The sequence below is a fragment of the Vanellus vanellus genome (assembly GCF_965231255.1).
Source record: "Vanellus vanellus genome assembly, chromosome: 5".
NCBI lineage: Eukaryota > Metazoa > Chordata > Aves > Charadriiformes > Charadriidae > Vanellus > Vanellus vanellus.
The window spans coordinates 80,165,456-80,183,371 of NC_138910.1; the positions used below are offsets into that span (position 1 = coordinate 80,165,456).

The 17,916-nt window shown below is 56.0% G+C and overlaps 1 protein-coding gene across 1 annotated transcript; it reads left to right on the forward strand.

Moving 5' to 3' along the window:
- Positions 1-977: 977 nt before the first annotated feature.
- On the forward strand, positions 978-17,916 carry AK4 (adenylate kinase 4). Its single transcript, XM_082483333.1, has 5 exons — positions 978-1,328; positions 9,818-9,937; positions 12,266-12,438; positions 12,770-12,888; positions 15,107-17,916. Exons 1-5 carry the CDS (start codon positions 1,184-1,186, stop codon positions 15,219-15,221), a joined length of 672 nt encoding a protein of 223 aa, XP_082339459.1. The 5' UTR covers positions 978-1,183; the 3' UTR covers positions 15,222-17,916.

Here is a 17,916-nt window from a genome sequence, read left to right on the forward strand (position 1 = left end):
TGTCGTGTGTTTGTGTGTCATGTGGTGTGTTCTGATATTGTGTGTGTTGTGAGTGCTGTGTGTTTGCATGATGTGCATGTGCGTGTTTGTGTGTTGTGAGTGTTGTGTGTTTGTGTTGTGTGTGAGTGTTGTGTGCATTGTGTGTTGGTGTGTTGTGTGTGCGCATGTTGTGCCTGGGCAGGCTGTGAATGCACGTGTTGTGTGTTTGCGTGTTGTGAGTGTGTTGTGTGTGTGCATGTTGTGCATGTGATTTTTGTGTGTGTTTGTGTTGTGTGTTTGCGTGTCGCGTGGTGTGTCCTGAGCGTTGTGCGTGTGAGTGCTGTGTGTTTGCATGTTGTGCATGTGCGTGTTGTGTGTTGAGTGTTGATGTGTGTTGTGTGTTTGTGTTATGCGTGTGAGTGTTGTGTGTATTGTGTGTTGGTGTGTTGTGTGCGTGTGTGTTGTGCCTGGGCAGGCTGTGAATGCACGTGTTGTGTGTTTGCGTGTTGCGAGTGTGTTGTGTGCGTGCATGTTGTGCATGTGATTTTTGTGTGTGTGTGTGTTGTGTGTTTGCGTGTCGCGTGGTGTGTCCTGAGCGTTGTCCGTGTGTGTCCGTGTGTGTGTCCGTGTGTGTGTCCATGTGTGTCCGTGTGTCCGTGTGTGTCCGTGTCCGTGTGTGTGTGTGTCCGTGTGTCCGTGTGTGGCGCGCGTTTGCCTGTTGCGAGTGCGCTGCCTGAGTTGTGTCGTGCGTGTCCTGTCCGCACGTTGCGCGTTCCCGCCCCACACGTGTGTGCCTTTGCGCCCCGTGTGTGTCCCCCCGCCCCTCTGCGGACACATCCATGGCTGTCAGCGGGCACCACCCGTCGGGGACCCCCCGCTTTGCCGGGGCGAGCCGGGACGGGCGGCGGAGGGGGGGGGGGGGCCGTCGGGCCTCCGGCCCGACGGCCCCCCCCCCCCCTCCGCCGCCCGTCCCGGCTCGCCCCGTCGCCCGGACTACAAGTCCCAGAGTTCCGTGGCCCGAGGGGGCGGGCGGCGCATCCCGCCGGTGCTCCCCCCGCCCTGCTGATGTGTACGGGCCGCGGCGGCGGCTGGATGCGGAGCGGGGGGTGTGTGCGTGTGTGCGTTTCAGGTCGGTGTCGTCTCGGCGGGGCCGTTTGAGGCGTTGTGGCGTTGTCCCCCCGTGGCGCCCTGCGGTGAAGCGGTTATGGCTTCCAAAGTGTTACGGGCGGTGGTGTTGGGACCCCCCGGGTCGGGGAAGGGGACGGTGTGCGAGAGGATCGCCCGCAGCTTCGGGCTCCAGCATCTCTCCAGCGGGCAGTTCCTGCGGGAGAGTCTCGGCGGAGGCGGCGGTGAGTGACCCGACGGAAGGGGAGGGGGGAGCGGCGGGGACCGGGGGTCGGGGGTCGGCAGCACCGGGCATCTTGGGCGGGACGGGGATGGGATGGGGATGGGGAGAGGATGAGGATGAGAAGGGGATAATGATGAGGGAGGGGATGAGGATGAGGATGGGGAGAGGATGAGGATAAGAAGGGGATGAGGATGAGGAGGGGATGAAGATGAGGATGAGGAGGGGATGATGATGGGGAGGGGATGAGGCTGGGGAGGGGATGAGGCTGGGGAGAGGATGAGGATGGGATGAAGATGAGGATGAGGAGGGGATGAGGGTGAGAATGGGGGAGGATGAGGAGGGGACAGGGATGAGGAGGGGATGAGGATGAGGATGAGGAAGGGATGAGGATGAGGACGGGGGAGGATGAGGAGGGGATGGGGATGAGAAAGGGATGAAGGTGAGGATGAGGAGGGGATGAGGATGAGGAGGGGATGAGGATGAGGAGGGGATGAGGATGAGGAGGGGATGGGGATGAGGATGAGGATGAGGAGGGGATGAGGAGGGGATGAGGATGAGGATGAGGAGGGGAAAAGGATGGTTATGGGGAGGGGATGAGGATGGGGATGGGGATGCAGAGAGGATGGGGACGCGGATGAGGGGATGGGGAAACCCCCTCCTGGTTACGCCACAGTTCTTTTTCTTCCCCTGGGGTTGGCACAGCTCATTCACCGCCCTCTCCCTCCAGCCTGGGCTCACGGAGCTGCCCGGTAAAAGTGGGGTCCGATGCCGCGGGGAGTCGTGGGTGTGTAATAGTTTCATCCCTGCGCCGGGTGGGTACGGCTCCGGAGAAGCCGGAACGAATAACCCACCTGTTCATGCAGCAACAGTTAACAGCCGCATTCGCCTGTTATTCTTAACAACTTCGTCCTGCCTCAGGTGGCTGTGCAGGAACGGGGTAAAAACTGCAAAGCGGTGGATGGCAGATGGCTGAAGTGTTGGTGCGCGCTGTGCCTGTGCGACACCCACGGTGGGAGGGATGGATTGGGAACATGCGTTCATCCACGGGGGAAACCCCGCCGGGAAAATTGCTGCGGGTCATGGGGTGCTGCAGCCGGGTGCTGCGCCGTGCCATGCCAGCCCCTGCGGCAAGGGCAGTGGGGGTGTCACAGGGCGCTGGTGCGCATCCCCCGCTCCTTATGAAGCTCCCTTGCAGAAAGCGGGGAGGTGGAGGAGGCGGGCGGCTGCACCCACCCTGCGCAGGTCACCCCCCGAGACCCCGCTTTTTAGGGTTTGCGGCAGAGAGCACAGCGGGCAGCTCCTGGGCAACCTCACCGTGGCGGCTCTCTGCTCCTGCCAGTCCCGTGTTTGGCACCCAGGTCCAGAGCCCTGGGGAAAACTGGGGGTCTTTGCTGCGCAGGTGCCCCGGGTAGTGCTGTCAGCTGGTGAGATGCTCCCCGGCCCCGGCCCGGCTCGGGGAGTGGGGGTGCTGCACCCCGGCTCGCACTCGGGTTCCTCTGCCGCTGCCATTAGGCAATCCTGGCATATTTCTTTTTTCGGCAGCTCCTTCTCTCCTCTGCTAATGTGTGAGAGACCGACCCAGAGGGGAAGCTGACTCACCGGGCAGAGGAACGGTAAAACGGCGTAGATACAAAACAAGCCGAGAGAACCCAGAAGCGATTTCCCTTTTTAGAAGGGTAACGAAAAGAGGGAGGAAAAAAAAAAAAAGGGGAGAGTAAAGTTTTGGAGAGCTGCGTGCTCCAGCAGGGCATTGCGCACACTGCGCTGGTCACTCATTTAAAAATATCCACGTTTCCTTTTATAAATAAAAAGGGCAATAATATTTCCTTTGGAGGTAGGCTCAAAATTCGGAAAATCCCGATGGCTGCTTTGGCTGAAGGACGACGCCTGGGTGAAAAGCAAGCGGAGGGGCAGCGTGCGGGAGCGGGGCGGCGCGGTGAGACCGGGTGCCCACCCTGGAACCTGCACCAGCTCAACAAGTGGCTTTTCCGGATTTTGTACTTCGGTTCATACTCTCACTGTAGAGCCTCTCGGGGGACGTTGGAGAAGGAAGAAGGGGCAGTGAAGGTATTGCCCACTGCGTGTCGGGTAAATTCAGTTTCCCAAAGGAAAGAACACTGAGAAACGCGGGTAAAGTTACTCAGAAGTCAATCGGCCTTAGTTCGGTACAGCTGGCGGGACGTTCGGGTCCCACCTTTGACTCAGGCTCTGGTTACAGCTCTCAGTAAGCTGCAGCTATTTGCTATTTTGTTTTGCTGTTTGCTTTGGACAAGCTCTTACACGACGGCGCTGCGGCATGCCCGCTCCGGGGTGAGCTAGGTGGAACTAGAATCCCTGCCGGAGCTTATCATCTGCGCAACTGAGGGCAGCTGAGACCCTTCCATACAGACAGCCGCGTTACAGAATCGTTGTCCCGAAGGGACCCGTCAGTCCGGTGTTCACAGAGTCATGTCGGTCCCAGGGGGGCAGGCGGGTATCGATGCACAGGGGATTTTCCTGCTTGCCCGTTGCAGGATGCACGGTAGCCGTGGCGGTGGGGTTCCGGCTCTGGCGGCACAGAGGACTCCAGTCGCCGGAGGAAGCCCGACCTGCCCGGCATGGAGACCATGCCCGGCTCGCTGCCAGTGTCGTCGGTCTCGGGGAACCAGGACTTGGCTTTGCAGCCGAGCGAAGCGGCTGAACGCACGGCTGCTGCTGAATTGGTTGAAGTTTTGCTACAGCAGCCTTACAAGTACATCCCCTACCACACATTTGTCTGTTAATTAGCGTCTCGCTTAGCGAGTGGCTGCTCTGCTGTAGGAAAGGGCTTTTATAAGATCTTGGAAGACTTAGAACTGTGGTTTTGGTTGTAGGCAGGGGTGCTGGAGGGCAGTGAGCTATTTCCTTAGCCGGTACTTGCCCTGGTGCCCAGGTGGTTGTGTCTGGTGTTGGCAGCATCCTGGGGTCTTCGCGGGACCCAGCAGTTAATTTGCAGTACAACTTAATTTCTTTTCCAAGTGGCTTTGGCTGAGGTTCCGCGTCCCCTGAGAGACACGTGGTCTTGTGTCTGGCCCATCGCTCCCTTTAATGTGCTTCGTTGGAGACAGAAGTTGCTCCTTGTCCCCTCCTCGTGACAAATTTCATTTGTTAGCATCGACCAAAGCAAGCACAGAAAAAGGACCAAGGGGGCTGTGGGCTGTGCGTGGCCCAGCCCGGCGGTCCTTCTCCCCACCCTTCCCGTGGGTGATGGTCTCCGCTGGTGGGGCCACGCACCGAGCCTGGGAGATGCAGCCTGCCAGCCCTTTGGGGTGCCATATCTTTACGTGCGGGAGCGGCAGCGATACTCTGGCACCAGGGTTTCCCCCGGTCCTGACTGCTGCCCCGCAGACAGACCCCGCTGTCCATCCAGCACGCAGATCACCACCGGAATTTGGGGCCGCACCAGGCTCTGGCACCCCAAAGTGATGTCCAGCCAGCAGGGATGGGGTGGGAGCGAGGGCCCTGGATGCAGCATCTGCATCGCCAAAGAGGTCCCGGGGTCCCAAAACTGAGGTGACATCTGGCCCCGGCTAGCCATGGGGGTTGTTGTAGCTTAACTACGCTGGTGCGCAGGTGGCTGCGGTCGGTGCCCTTTAACCACCTGGGGTTTCTCCTCTCCGTTAACTCCCGATCACGTTGCTGTAGCCTAAATAAAATCGTGTAGAAGGTTGTGCCGCGGGACAGAAGGTGCGGGGTTATCGCGCAAGGTCTGGAGGCTGCCAAGCGCTGTGTTTGGGAACAGCCTCTGCTCCAGCCCGTCCTGCCTGGTCCTGCGCGGCTGTTTTGTCGCTCATGGTCACGTCCCTCGGGGCTGTAACTCCGTGTTGCTTTGATAAGGAAGGATGGCTGCAGATCAGGGTCGCGTGGGGGGAAGCCACAAAGAGCTTCAAGTCCCGTGTGTTAAAGGGCAGATTAAACCCACGGTCATTAGATTAATGGGATTAAGCGTGTTAGTCAAGAGGCCGTTTTGCACGGAGCTCAGCACCGCCGGGAGCCCCCGCCAGCCCAGCTCAGGCAGCACGAGTAGCAGCTAAGGAGCCCCTTGCTACCTGGAGAAACCCCAGAGGAAAGCTTGCAGCCCCCTTCTGCGCCCCACCATAGCCAGGGGGACGTTGGTGGTTGTGTAGGTGCTGTGCAGTGCGGTAGGGGTGAGCCCCAGAATCTCACTCAAGGAGACTGGGATCTGCAGGGAGCTGCTGGGCAGGGACCGGCATCTTCCACCCGGTTCGGGAAGGAGTGCCCAAACCTTGCTTTGCCAGGGGGGCTCGTGTGGAGCAGGTTGGGCTCTGGGGCTGGGAAAGGGATGGCAAATCTAAAATTTGGAGGTAAAGGCAGCCTTGAGGGAGCGGGGCTGTGCTGTGCTGCAGGGATGATGCGCTCCGGCGCATCCCTGGTGTTGTGGGGTCGGGGGACGAGGCAGCTCTGCAGGTCCTTCAGGCAAAATCCCTGCCTGTTCCTCAGCGAGAGGAGGGATGGCGGTGCCGCCTGCGTTTTGGAGGAGGCTGAGCAGGGAGGGAGAGGCTGGAGGAGCTTCAGTAGCAGTGTGGAAGCAGTCAACACCCTGTGCTGGTGCGTGGACCCCCGGGGTAGTTCATCCCCACCATGCCAGGGCATGACTCCTGTGCCGGTGTCTGCCCCCCATGTTGCTTTGTGCACCCCATGCCCGTGTGTGCACCCCCACGCTGGTGCATGCCCCCCACGCTGCTGTGTCTCCCCGGCACGCATGGGGGTACATGGAGGAGCAGCATCCCCGACAGCAGGAGTCATCCATCGCGGAGCACTGGAGAGCCGTCCACCCGTATCGGGGGCGTGGGAAAACTGCAGCCTCCGTGATTGCAGAGCTGTGGGCCTCCCCTGTGTTTCCAGACTTCGCAACTGCGGCGCCGGTGTATTTTTGATTCGCAGCACCAGGCCCGGCTCCAGCAGCCCCGCCGAGCAGCAGCTGGTCCCTTGGATGGCCAGTCCTCCTCGGGGTGGCAGTGGGACCTTCTGCTGCAGCGCCAGCCTCCAAGGCCGGCGCGCTCTGCGTTCCCTGCGAGGCTGTGGCAATGTGCAGCCCATGTGAATAAATATTAAAAAAAAATGTAGGCGGATGCAATAATATTTATGCCCTAGCAGGTCTCCGTGCTGGTTGCGTAAGACATCATGTATTATTTCCATCCCCGCGTCCTTTGCTTCCCCAAGCAGGAGAGCTGCCAGCAGTGCTGGCGACGTATGGGCAGCGACAAAAAACTTGTCATTGAAAAAAGGTGTTTTCTGCTCGCTGCGCCTGGCAGCCGCCGCGGCTCCGAGCAATGAGCTGCTCAGCGGGGTGAGCCGGAATGCCTTTATGGAGCGGAGGGAGGGGGACGCGCCGTGGTCCCCGTCTCCGCAGTGACTCAGCCCTGCAGGCTGGTGAGTCAGTGCCCGCTGCCTGCCCCGTTTCGGAGGCAGGTTTCCAACCGGGGAGCGCGGCTGGGCTGGCAGCCCCGACCTGCCCCGCTTTCCTGCCAGGCATCATCCGCAGACCATTTCGGGAGCCTGTGAGGTTTCCCGCGCACATCCCAGCCCCGCGCTCCTGGGGGAATCGGCGCAGGCTGCATCAGGCTCCCCCGGTAGATCAGGTGAACCCTCTCCAGGAACTGTATATCTTGCAAAAAAAACCCCAGCCCTCCTGGAGCTCAGCCGGTGGCCACATGCATGTGCCTGCCTGGCCTGACATCTTGCTGCAGTCTGGAAAACCGGAGCCTGCCCCCAAATGCAGGATCCTGTGGCTTTTTTTAGAGAGGACTTTCATACTTTGGGAGGGCTAAAATGTGCTGTCCTCAGCAAAAATTGATTGCAAAATTGTTCGTTTCTGGTGACAAATGCTATTTGAGCTGCTGTCGGAAGAGAGCAGAAGAGTCATCAAGCCGGTCGTGGTCCAAGAGGAAAAAGCTGGGCATCTTCTGGTGGCAGGATCAGGGCTTGTCACACGTGGCAAAGAATATTTACATTTTCCAAATTTTATGTCTCTGAGTGGCTAAAAGAAAATCGCAGGCAAACTGTAATGTAAGAAGCAAGTGAGTTTATTGCATCTCCTTGAAGTAACGTCTGCTTTTCCCCAGCTGCCGTAAAAATATAAGCAGAATAAACCCTTATTACGATGGCTGCTGGCAGCGGCTGGCTGGGGGATGCCAGGATGCCGTGAAGGTGGATCCAGACATAGAATCATAGAATCATAGAATCAGTGAGGTTGGAAGGGACCTTTAAGATCATCAAGTCCAACCATTAACCTACCCTGATAAAAACACCACCACTTCTAAACCATGTCCCTAAGCACCTCATCTACCCTTTTCTTAAACACCTCCGGGGATGGTGAATCCACCACCTCTCTGGGCAGCCTATTCCAATGTTTAATAACCCTTTCAGTGAAAAAATGCTTCCTAATATCCAATCTAAACCTGCCCTGACATAACTTGAACCCGTTTCCTCTCGTCCTATCACTTGTCGCCAGGGAGAAGAGGTCAGCTCCCATCTCTCTAAAACCTCCTTTCAGGTAGTTGTAGAGGGTGATAAGGTCTCCCCTCAGCCTCCTCTTCTCCAGGCTAAACAACCCCAGATCCCTCAGTCGTTCCTCATAAGGTTTGTCCTCCAGACCCTTCACCAGCTTTGTAGCCCTTCTCTGGACACGCTCCAACACCTCAATGTCCTTCTTGTAGTGAGGGGCCCAAAACTGAACACAGTACTCGAGGTGAGGCCTCACCAGTGCCGAGTACAGGGGGATGATGACTTCCCTAGTCCGGCTCACCACACTATTCCTGATGCAGGCCAGGATGGTGTTGGCCTTCTTGGCCACCTGGGCACACTGCTGGCTCATGCTCAGCCGGCCGTCCACCAACACCCCCAGGTCCTTTTCTGCCGGGCAGCTTTCGAGCCACTCCGCCCCCAGTCTGTAGCGCTGCATGGGGTTGTTGTGACCCAAGTGCAGGACCCGACACTTGGCCTTGTTGAACCTCATACCATTGGCCTCGGCCCATCTGTCCAGCCTGTCCAGATCCCTCTGCAGAGCCAATGTACCCTCAAGCAGATCAACACGCCCCCCTAGTTTAGTGTCGTCTGCGAACTTACTGAGGGTGCATTCGATCCCCTCATCCAGATCGTTGATAAAGATATTAAAGAGAAGGGGCCCCAGCACCGATCCCTGGGGGACACCACTCGTGACTGGACACCAACTGGATTTAACTCCATTTACCACCACTCTCTGGACACGGCCATCCAGCCAGTTTTTTACCCAGCGAAGAGTATACCTGTCCAGGCCATGAGCAGCCAGTTTCTCCAGGAGAATGCTATGGGAAACTGTGTCAAAAGCCTTGCAAAAATCCAGGTAGATACGGTGTTATGGTGTTAACATGGTGTTACCTGTGCAGAAGGCACCGCCGGCTTCTCCTCCACTGCTGTCGGCTCCAGCTGAGGGATGCGGGGGAGACCCAGGCAGGAGCCTGGTGAGGTGTATTTACCTTGCAGTTACACCGCAATTATGTTCTCAAGGATTTGATCTTGGAAATAATTTTCTTATCTGAGCGTATCATAAGTTGAGGCTCTGAAGTCTTAAAGCACTTTGGATGGGAAGCCGTCTTCTGCTCTCGGCAGCGATTTAACAAACGCTTTGAGGTTTGGGTTTTGTGTGGGCTCGCCGGTGATGCCTGTTTATTGCCGCGTTTCACATGTGAAATGGTGAATTTGCGCCTCTTCAGATCATTTATGAATGATGACGCCAGCTTTTCCTGACAATGGTTGTACATGGAAACTTTGTGCCTATGAGCGAAAAGCTGCCAGATCTGCAGGCGTTGCTCAAATTTGCATCATTTGTCCTCCTGGCGTTACTGGAAACCTCCTCCAAAGCACAAGAATTTGCAGCTGTGGTTCAGTGCAGGTAGGAATAGGCATTATTAGCAGCCTGTATTTGGCGCTGATGTTGCTTTAAAGCAAGGAGTGAGCCAGGCAGTGGGATCTTGGCCAGATCTGCAGTTCGGGATGGGGTGACCATCCCGCCGTCGGATGCAGAGGTTGGCTGCATCCCTTGCAGCTGGTCCAGCATCTTTGTGACATTTAATACCCCTGCCAGTGTCACCTGGAACCACACCGGTGCCATCTCCCAAAACCAAAGCAACTCTGTGCATAGCACGCGGAGCGCGCGTCCGGTGGGGCAGGGACGATGCCCCTCGCCACCATCAGCTGTCTCGCAGGGCTGCGAGGGCTTGGCCGGTGCTCGCTGTGTTCCTGCTCTCGGGTATTTCAGGCATTTCCATTTCTACAGCACCAAAAGGACCATTTGGCCCCCGGCTATCAGGAGCAGCAGCTATGAGCTGAGAGATGCTGCTGAAAAGCTCCCGGATGAGCGATTTGGGAGGACAGGCAGAATTTGAGGGGGAGCGATATTTTTTAAGCGGAAATGTCATGCTTGCTTTTTTTTTTTCCCTTTTTTTTTTTTTTTTTTCTTCTCTTGAACAGAAGTTGGCGTCTTGGCAAAGCAGTACCTTGAGCGAGGCCTTCTGGTGCCGGACCACGTCATCACGCGGGTGATGATGACGGAGCTGGAGAAACGGCGAGAGCAGCACTGGCTGCTCGATGGTGAGTGCGTTGCCGGCGTCCCCCTCTGGACGGGAACATCCCAGCCCCTTTTAAAATATTATTTTGCTGCTAATGGTTTGGCAGCACCAGGAGAGAGAAAAAACAGAAGGTGCCTTTGCTGGTGGTGGGAGGAGAGGCAGGAGCTGACCTGCTGGCAGAGACATCTGCCCACGGGTGTTTCTTCCCTCTGTCCCGAGCAGCAGCACGTGCGTGTCCAGCCGAGCCCTTGGCACGCATCGGGGAAGGGGAAAGGCAGGGGAAGGAGATGGGGTGTTTCATAAAGTGGAGCCGGCGAGCAGAGCAGGGCTGGAGGCAAGCCAAGAAAAACCTCTTACCACCTCCGTATGTGTGCGAAGGAGCTGCTCATCCCAAACCCGAAAGCCACCTGAGGTGCGGGTGGAGAAGACGCTAAGAGCAAAGCGACGAGGCAAGTGGTGAGAGGAGCAGCAGAGGGTTTGCCAGGAGGTCCTGCCGCCCTCGGCGGTGAAGCTGCATGCCAGCAGGGGTGGTGCATCGCTGCCGGTGGCCTGGGAGCTGGCAAGTGCCGACGGCAACTCTAGAAATGGCTTTGGGGCTTGGTTAGGGGATGGGGCAGGGCTTGGCGGGTCGCACTTACCTGCGGTGTTGGACACGGGCAAGTGTGACATGTGGGGAGGAGTGGCTGTGGCTGCTGTAGGGGGAGAAACCCTCCCTTGCCAGTCTGATGAAGCTCTTTGAAAGAGTCAGTGAATACGTAGATAAGATTGAGCCAGCTGATTTATAACAGACCTGGGCTTTCGGAGAGCTGTCAGGCTCCAGGTAGGGAAAATACAAACTAGTTTACAACTAAGTCTGCGGTTTAGTGCCATGGACTGGAGGGCTGGTGGAGATGGACTTCTTTTTTATGGTTTTTATGATGAGGTCAGGTTGGACGGGGCTCTGAGCAACCTGATCTGGTTGAAGATGCCCCTGCTCATTACAGGGGGCTCGGACTAGATGGCTTTTAAAGGTCCCTTCCAACCCAAACCATTCTATGATTCTTCCCCATGTGGCCCTGGGTGGCCCCAGAGGAGGGGTGGCTTGTGCCAGGGCTTGGGGTCTGGACGAGCTCTTCTCACCCCAGTGGGCACCGGGGATCCGGCAGCGTTGGCACCGGTGTTCTGGCAGTGTTGCCCTACTGGGCTCGCAGGAGGATGTCAGAGACCTCAAACCCTGTTTTGAGGGCTGCCTTGAAGACGCCTGTGAATCCCCACTATTAAAATTTCATTATTCTTACCATAATGCCACTTCATTCATCAGGGAACATGGTGATTAACAAATATTACAGCAACAAGCTCTGTGTAAACAGGTGCATATTTCATTGTATTAAAACTGGCATTTCAACACATTGATGGGGGTTTGCGTTGACATGCTCAGATGTGGGTTTTTGCAGCTCAGGATGTTGATTTGTCACGGTTCGACCCCCAGCAGCCTGGCCCGAGCACCGGCTCCCGTTTCATCAGGGCTTTGTGTTGAGGGTGCCGCAAGGGCGAAGCAATTCCGGCCCTGGGCTGGTAACGGCCATTTTGGGAGCCGCCTGCTTTGTGTGCTGACCTCCACTTATACCGAGATGTTTGAGGGATGGGCCTCCCCTGAAGCTGAAACCTGGATGCAGGCAGCAGCGATGCTGACAGCCCTACGGTGCCACGTTCCTCCTCCTGGGAGGTCTCAGAGGGTTCTACTGTAAAAAATGGTTAAAAAATGAAAAAAAGGGTGTTATCAGCTGTTGGAGACAGAAAACTGGTGAGTGGACCAGCTCGGAGTCACTCCTTGTTTCAATCCGGCAGCAAGAGTGGATGCTCCCACCCGCTCACTGGCTTTTCCGAACAAAAGGTACCGCCCGGTACCTTCAGAGGACGGGGTGTTCAGAGGGCTGGGCGATGGCTGTGCGAACCATTTTATCGCAGTATCCTTGATGTCCTCCACGTACACCAGAAGAGTCTTAGTCATCCGTGCACAGCTTTTTGTTGCCTTCAGGTTTGGCTTCATAATTCCGGCATTTATCCCCATTTTAAGTTGCCTGTGCCCTCTCACTTGCCTCCAGCCCCTGTGCAGGGACGCCGGCCCTGCACCAGACACGACTTTGCAGGAAAACATGAGCCCGTGCGTTGTATTTCAGGAGCCGGTGCTGTAGGAGCTATTTTTTATTGTAGCCATATGGTGGATGCCTGTCTTTCACACCGCTTGTGCTATAGCGAGGAGCCGCGGTGGTTTTGCAGCTCCGGGGCTGTGGGGCGGGTGGTTTTGGTTCCATCTGTGCTGCTTTCCTGCCTCTCCTGACAGCCCCTTTCTGTTGCGGTGCCTGCACAGGTTTCCCTCGGACGCTGGGGCAAGCCGAGGCGCTGGACAGGATCTGCGAGCTGGACCTGGTGATCAGCTTGAACATACCCTTCGAGACGCTGAAGGATCGCCTGAGCGCCCGCTGGGTCCATCCAGCCAGTGGGAGGGTGTACAACATGGACTTCAACCCTCCCCATGTCCAGGTGAGAGCCCGTAGCATCGGGGAGCAATTCACAGAAGGAAGAGATCAGAGAAGCCTTTCGCTGCGTGAGCTGAGATCCTAAAAAAGCATTGGGGAAGAAATCCCAGGTAGTAAGCGCTGAGCACCAGAGGGCTTTGCCCTGGGGGGCCAGCCTGAAGGAGTTGTGCTAAATGTTAATTAGGAAAACGGGATTTATGTGAAATGCTGCTCGAGGATGCTCAATCGATGCGGAGGAGGATGAGGCATTTGGCAGTGGTTGCGTGGCGGGGAGCTGGAGCGTGGTCGACGGGGCCGGTGGCTACATCCCATTGACGGTGTTTGCCTTCCCGCAGGGCGTCGATGACCTGACGGGCGAGCCGCTGGTCCAGCGCGAGGACGACAAACCCGAGGCCGTGGCTGCCAGGCTCAGAAAATACAAAGATGCTGCAAAGCCAGTAATAGAGTTGTACAAGTGAGTTGGACCGTGTGAATAAATCACAGCGTGCCTGTAAAAACAGGCACGAGTGCGGTTTCCCACCAGCTAGTCCCGTGCCTCCGTCCCGACAGCCCAAGGAGCCCCGGCATGGCCCCTGACAGATTTTTGGGGAGCAGATGGCAGCAGCACAAAGCCCAGCTTTCACTGCAGCCAAGCCCTGGCCCTGTTTGGAGGGAGCAGGCTGATGTAAAGAAATTCACAGCTCCTGTTTGTCTTGCCGGGCTCCACAAAGGGCTTTGCCGGTGCCGGTGATGGGAGGGATTTTTTTGCTGTGGCAGAAGGTGTTTGCAAACCTGTGAGCACAGACGGGTTTCAGGGCTTGTTCTGCGCCGCTGGTAGTTTGGGGCAGTCCTTGGGCTGAGTTGGGAATAGATGGATTGCCGTAGGGTGGCAATCCACCTCTGAAAGGGAGCGAGCACCTGGGAGTGTTTTTAAAAGCAGAAGTGGTCCATGGGGGGCCAAAAGTGCTCTTGCAGGGGAGGGGGAGAATTGGGGCCCTGAATTTCCCACTCGCACATGAATAAATCCTGATGGTTTACGTCTATGAATGGTGTTTTGCTGATGACACAAGACTGGGAGGAGTGGCTGACACACCAGAAGGCTGTGCTGCCGTTCAGCGAGACCTGGACAGGCTGGAGGGCTGGGCGGAGAGAAACCTAATGAAGTTCAACAAGGGCAAGTGTAGGGTCCTGCACCTCGGGAGGAATAACCCCATGCACCAGTACAGGTTGGGGAAAGCAGCTCTGTGGAGAGAGAGACCTGGCAGTCCTGGTGGACAAGAAGTTGACCATGAGCCAGCAATGTGCCCTGGTGGCCAAGGTGGCCGATGGTATCCTGGGGTACATTGAAAAGAGTGTGGCCAGCAGGTCGAGGGAGGTCATCCTCCCCCTCTACTCTGCCCTGGTGAGGCCACATTTGGAGTACCATGTCCAGTTCTGGGCTCCCCAGTTCAAGGAAGACAGGGAACTGCTGGAGACAATCTACCAGAGGCTGTGAAGATGACACAGGGCACTGGGGCATCTCTCTGCTGAGGAAATGCTGAGAGCCCCGGGGCTGTTCAGCCTGGAGAAGAGAAGGCTGAGAGGGGATCTTATCAATGCTTATCAATATCTAAAGGGTGGGTGGCAAGAGGATGGGGCCACACTCTTCAGTGATGCCCAGCGACAGGATAAGGGGCAATGGGCACAAACTGAAACATGGGAAATTCCACATCTACATAAGAAGGACATGGACCTGTTGGAGAGGGTCCAGAGGAGGGCTACAAAAATGATCCGAGGGCTGGAGCACCTCTCCTATGAAGACAGCCTGAGAGAGTTGGGGTTGTTCAGCCTGCAGAAGAGAAAACGCTGGGGAGACCTTATAGTAGCCTTCCAGTATCTGAAGGGCGCCTACAAGAACGCTGTAGAGGGACTTTTACAAGGGCATGTAGTGATAGGACGAGGGGTAATGGCTTCAAACTGAAAGAGGGGAGATTGAGATGAGATATTAGGGAGAAAATTTTCACTCTGACGGTGGTGAGCCCCTGGCGCAGGTTGCCCTGAGAAGCTGTGGCTGCCCCATCCCTGGAGGTGTTCAAGGCCAGGTTGGATGGGGCTTGGAGCAACCTGGGCTGGTGGGAGGTGGCCCTGCCCAGGGCAGGGGGGTGGCACTGGATGAGCTTTAATGTTCCTTCCAACCTAAACCATTCTATGATATGATTCTATGAGGAAGAACTTCTCTACTTTGATGGTGGCAGAGCACTGGCACAGGCTGCCCAGAGAGGCTGTGGGGTCTCCTTCTCTGGAGATATTCAAAACCCACTGGGATGTGTTCCTACTCCAGCCTGCTGTAGGTGACCCTGCTCTGGCAGGAGGTTGGACGAGATGATCTCCAGAGATCCCTTCCAACCCTGACCATTCTGTGATTGTGTAAAGCGAGCGAGCGGTCTTTTAGTGGACGGGGGTGAGCTGTCATCGTGGGTAATGTGATTATTCACGGTTATCTGGGTTTGGCTTGTCCACGTGCGAGTGCAGCTGTGGCTGAGAGCAGCTGTCGCTCGTCCCCTTTATCCCCCTCCTCTTGCCCAAAAAGCCATCAGTGAGCTTCCAGCCTGACCGGGCTGTCTCCTTCCAACAGCCAACCTGTCTGCAAATACCCCTGTCCTCAGGACTGCCGATACCCCTGGTACTGACTTCTCCTCCCATCTCTCTTCCAGGAGCAGGGGCATCCTTCACTCCTTCTCGGGGACGGAGACCAACAAGATCTGGCCGTACGTATACACCCTGCTGTCCAGCAAGATCCCACCCATTCTTTCGGACGAGGAGAACTAAACAGCCTGTGCCAAGGACCAAGAGTTAATGCCATCACGGATTTGGTTTCTCAGCCGGTGCAGGGGCTGTGCTCAGATCATGCGGTATCTAAAGTCCCTTCCCTGGTTGTACTGGGTGACATCAGTGGATACACCATTACAGCCAGTATCCGGGTGAAAAGATCTTTGCTTGCAAGGTCGATTCTGCTAGAATAAGGGTGTTTTTTTTTTTCTCTTTTGAGGCTATAAAGTATTCCTGCCTACGGGCCAAGTACACACACAGACCAGTGATGCAAAGCTGGGTAATGAGCATAGGAGGTTTACACAGCTTGCCACCATGTCCCTGCCACCCCCAACAACCCCCAGTCTCCGTTTGAGCCTACAGAGTGCCATCCTCTTGCTCCACAAGCATCATTTACTGCAGATTACTCTCTAGGTTGGTTGTTGGGGTTTTTTTTTAGTATAGATTATTTTCTGTTAAATTTACTTCTCAGAGAAATAAGCCTCTGAGCGAGACTTAGCCCAGTGGGAATTGGTGAGCAATGTGGAAAACATTTACTCTACGAAGCTCAGAAATGGGAAGATCACATTTCCAGTATTAATACACGTAAAAGAAAGGAAAACATTGGAGGTAAAACGTGCACTTGTGCTTCTTCCATAGAGAGAGATGAAACCCCTGTTATAAAAAGCTGCTGTACAGTCTAGTTTTCACGAGATGCTGTGACACTGAGCAGGATCTGTGCTGGGGATGAGTTGCACTCCTTTGTGCTTAACCTTGTTTATAGCTTTTCCTACTATAAGCTACAGTCACGTTATAAGAGCTTCTCCCGAAGATTTATTTTGATGTGTGCTTTAGTTTTGGGGAGAAATCAAGTCATTCCATATTCTGTGCTGCCTTTGTCCCTGAGGTCCCCTGGAGATGGGGGTGTTCCCTACGCGGTTCCCACTGCGGCTGCAGCATCCCCAGCAGAAAGCGGCTCTTTCCCCATGAACTCCCGGAGGGAGGAGAGCCGAGCATTCCCCGGGACACATGCAGGGGCTGCCGAGGGCCATGCCCAGGCATTTCCCCAAGATTTACAGCAGCATCTGAGCGTGTCGCTCCTCTTTTCGCACGCAGGAGCTTTGCGGCCGGGTGGAGCAGCTTTTCTAAACTGGAAGTACTGTAACCCTCTTTGGTGGGAGGATGCAGTACCTAAGCAATGGGGATGTTCTTTATGTCTCCTCGAGTTGCCTTATTTTATAGAATATATATTTAAGAAAAAAAGCAAGATGTGTATTTTTAAAGGTTTAAAAAAAAAAAAAAAAAGCACTGAATTTTGGCATCGACTTTTGGGAACTCTGCACGAAGCCGCTTGCGTTCGCAGAGCGTGCTGCAGTCTGCCAGGGGTGGCTCAGCGGGAGGGCAGAAAAGCTGTCACTCCCCGACACCCGTTTGATTAATTAGAGCAGCCTGGGCAAGTTTCTGTTGCTGAAATGTCACTGTTTTTATTTCTGCTTGGAGAGTGGCCCTGCGGCAGGGGAGGGGGAGCTGGCTGGTGTTTTTAGGGATGCATGGGCTCCGCGTGTGGAATTTCAGCACGTCCCTGGGGAGTCTTTTATCCCTTCTGAGCCACGCGCTGTCAGAGGAGCCCCTGATATTTGCTCTCTCCATTGGAGGCAGCATTGCCCTGGTGCTGTCCTGATAACGGGGCCAGAAGCCGTCGGGCATCTGCCGAGCGGGATCTGCCCCCGCGTTGCCCGCTCACCGCCTGCCTGCGGGTGAAAGCCACGGTGCGGCGGCGGCAGGAGAGGGCTCCGCATCCCACCGGGATGGGAATTTCCCCGGGTGGGAGCAGAGGGACCATAGGGTTTCACTGCTGTCCTTGTGGGTCTTTCCATCCCCTCCCCCCCCCAGCCCCGGACCTGCCAGGCTGGGAGGAGGCATATCTTCCACCCTGCGATGAAATCCTATTTAAGAAAGATTTTAGATTTTTCCCATGACCCTCGGACGAAGGTCTGGGCTGTTTTTACACACCAATCTAGAAATAGCCAAAATGTGTGTGTGTGCTCTTCTCTTTCTAACAGCGTTGGGCAGGAGGAGAGGAGATGATGGGGGGAGGGGGGGTTAGGCTGTAAAAGCAGCCTGGCCGCGGCGGGCAGCTCTGCTGGGGCCGAGTGCTGGGCAGGGGGGATGCTCCCTTCTTTCCCTTGCCTCGTTCTTGTGGCTCATCCTCCCCTGCTGCAAACCGTCTCCCGCAGAGAGCCTTGCCCCGTGCAGCGCCCAGCGGCAGGACAGGGCTCGCAGATTTTTTTTTTTCCCCAGGAGAGCCGCCCGAGTGCTTGTTTTAAAGGCTTTGAGCCCTCTAGTAGATGTAGAAATCCCCTGGCTCTGCATGCATCGAGCCCTTGGGATAGATTTTTCTACAAGAGTTGTCGTACGGTGCATTTTCATAGACCAAATAGCGGCAGGGATGAGGTCCCGGAGCGATACGTGTCCCTCGCCTTTCCTCCCCGCCGCGCTCCCCTTTGGTACTTTACTGTGAATCTCACGCCTTTTCTAAAGCGACCGCAATTTTGTACCGACCCAAGATACTGTGTGGTGGGAGGAGGGTCTCCCCGCCCGCGGGACACCGCTGGCATGTCACGCCGTTTTCTTCCTGGAGTTTCTTCCCGGTGAATCGCTGCAGCTGTGTTACTGCTCAAAAGTTGTAAATAAATTTTTTTTTTTCTCCTGCTTA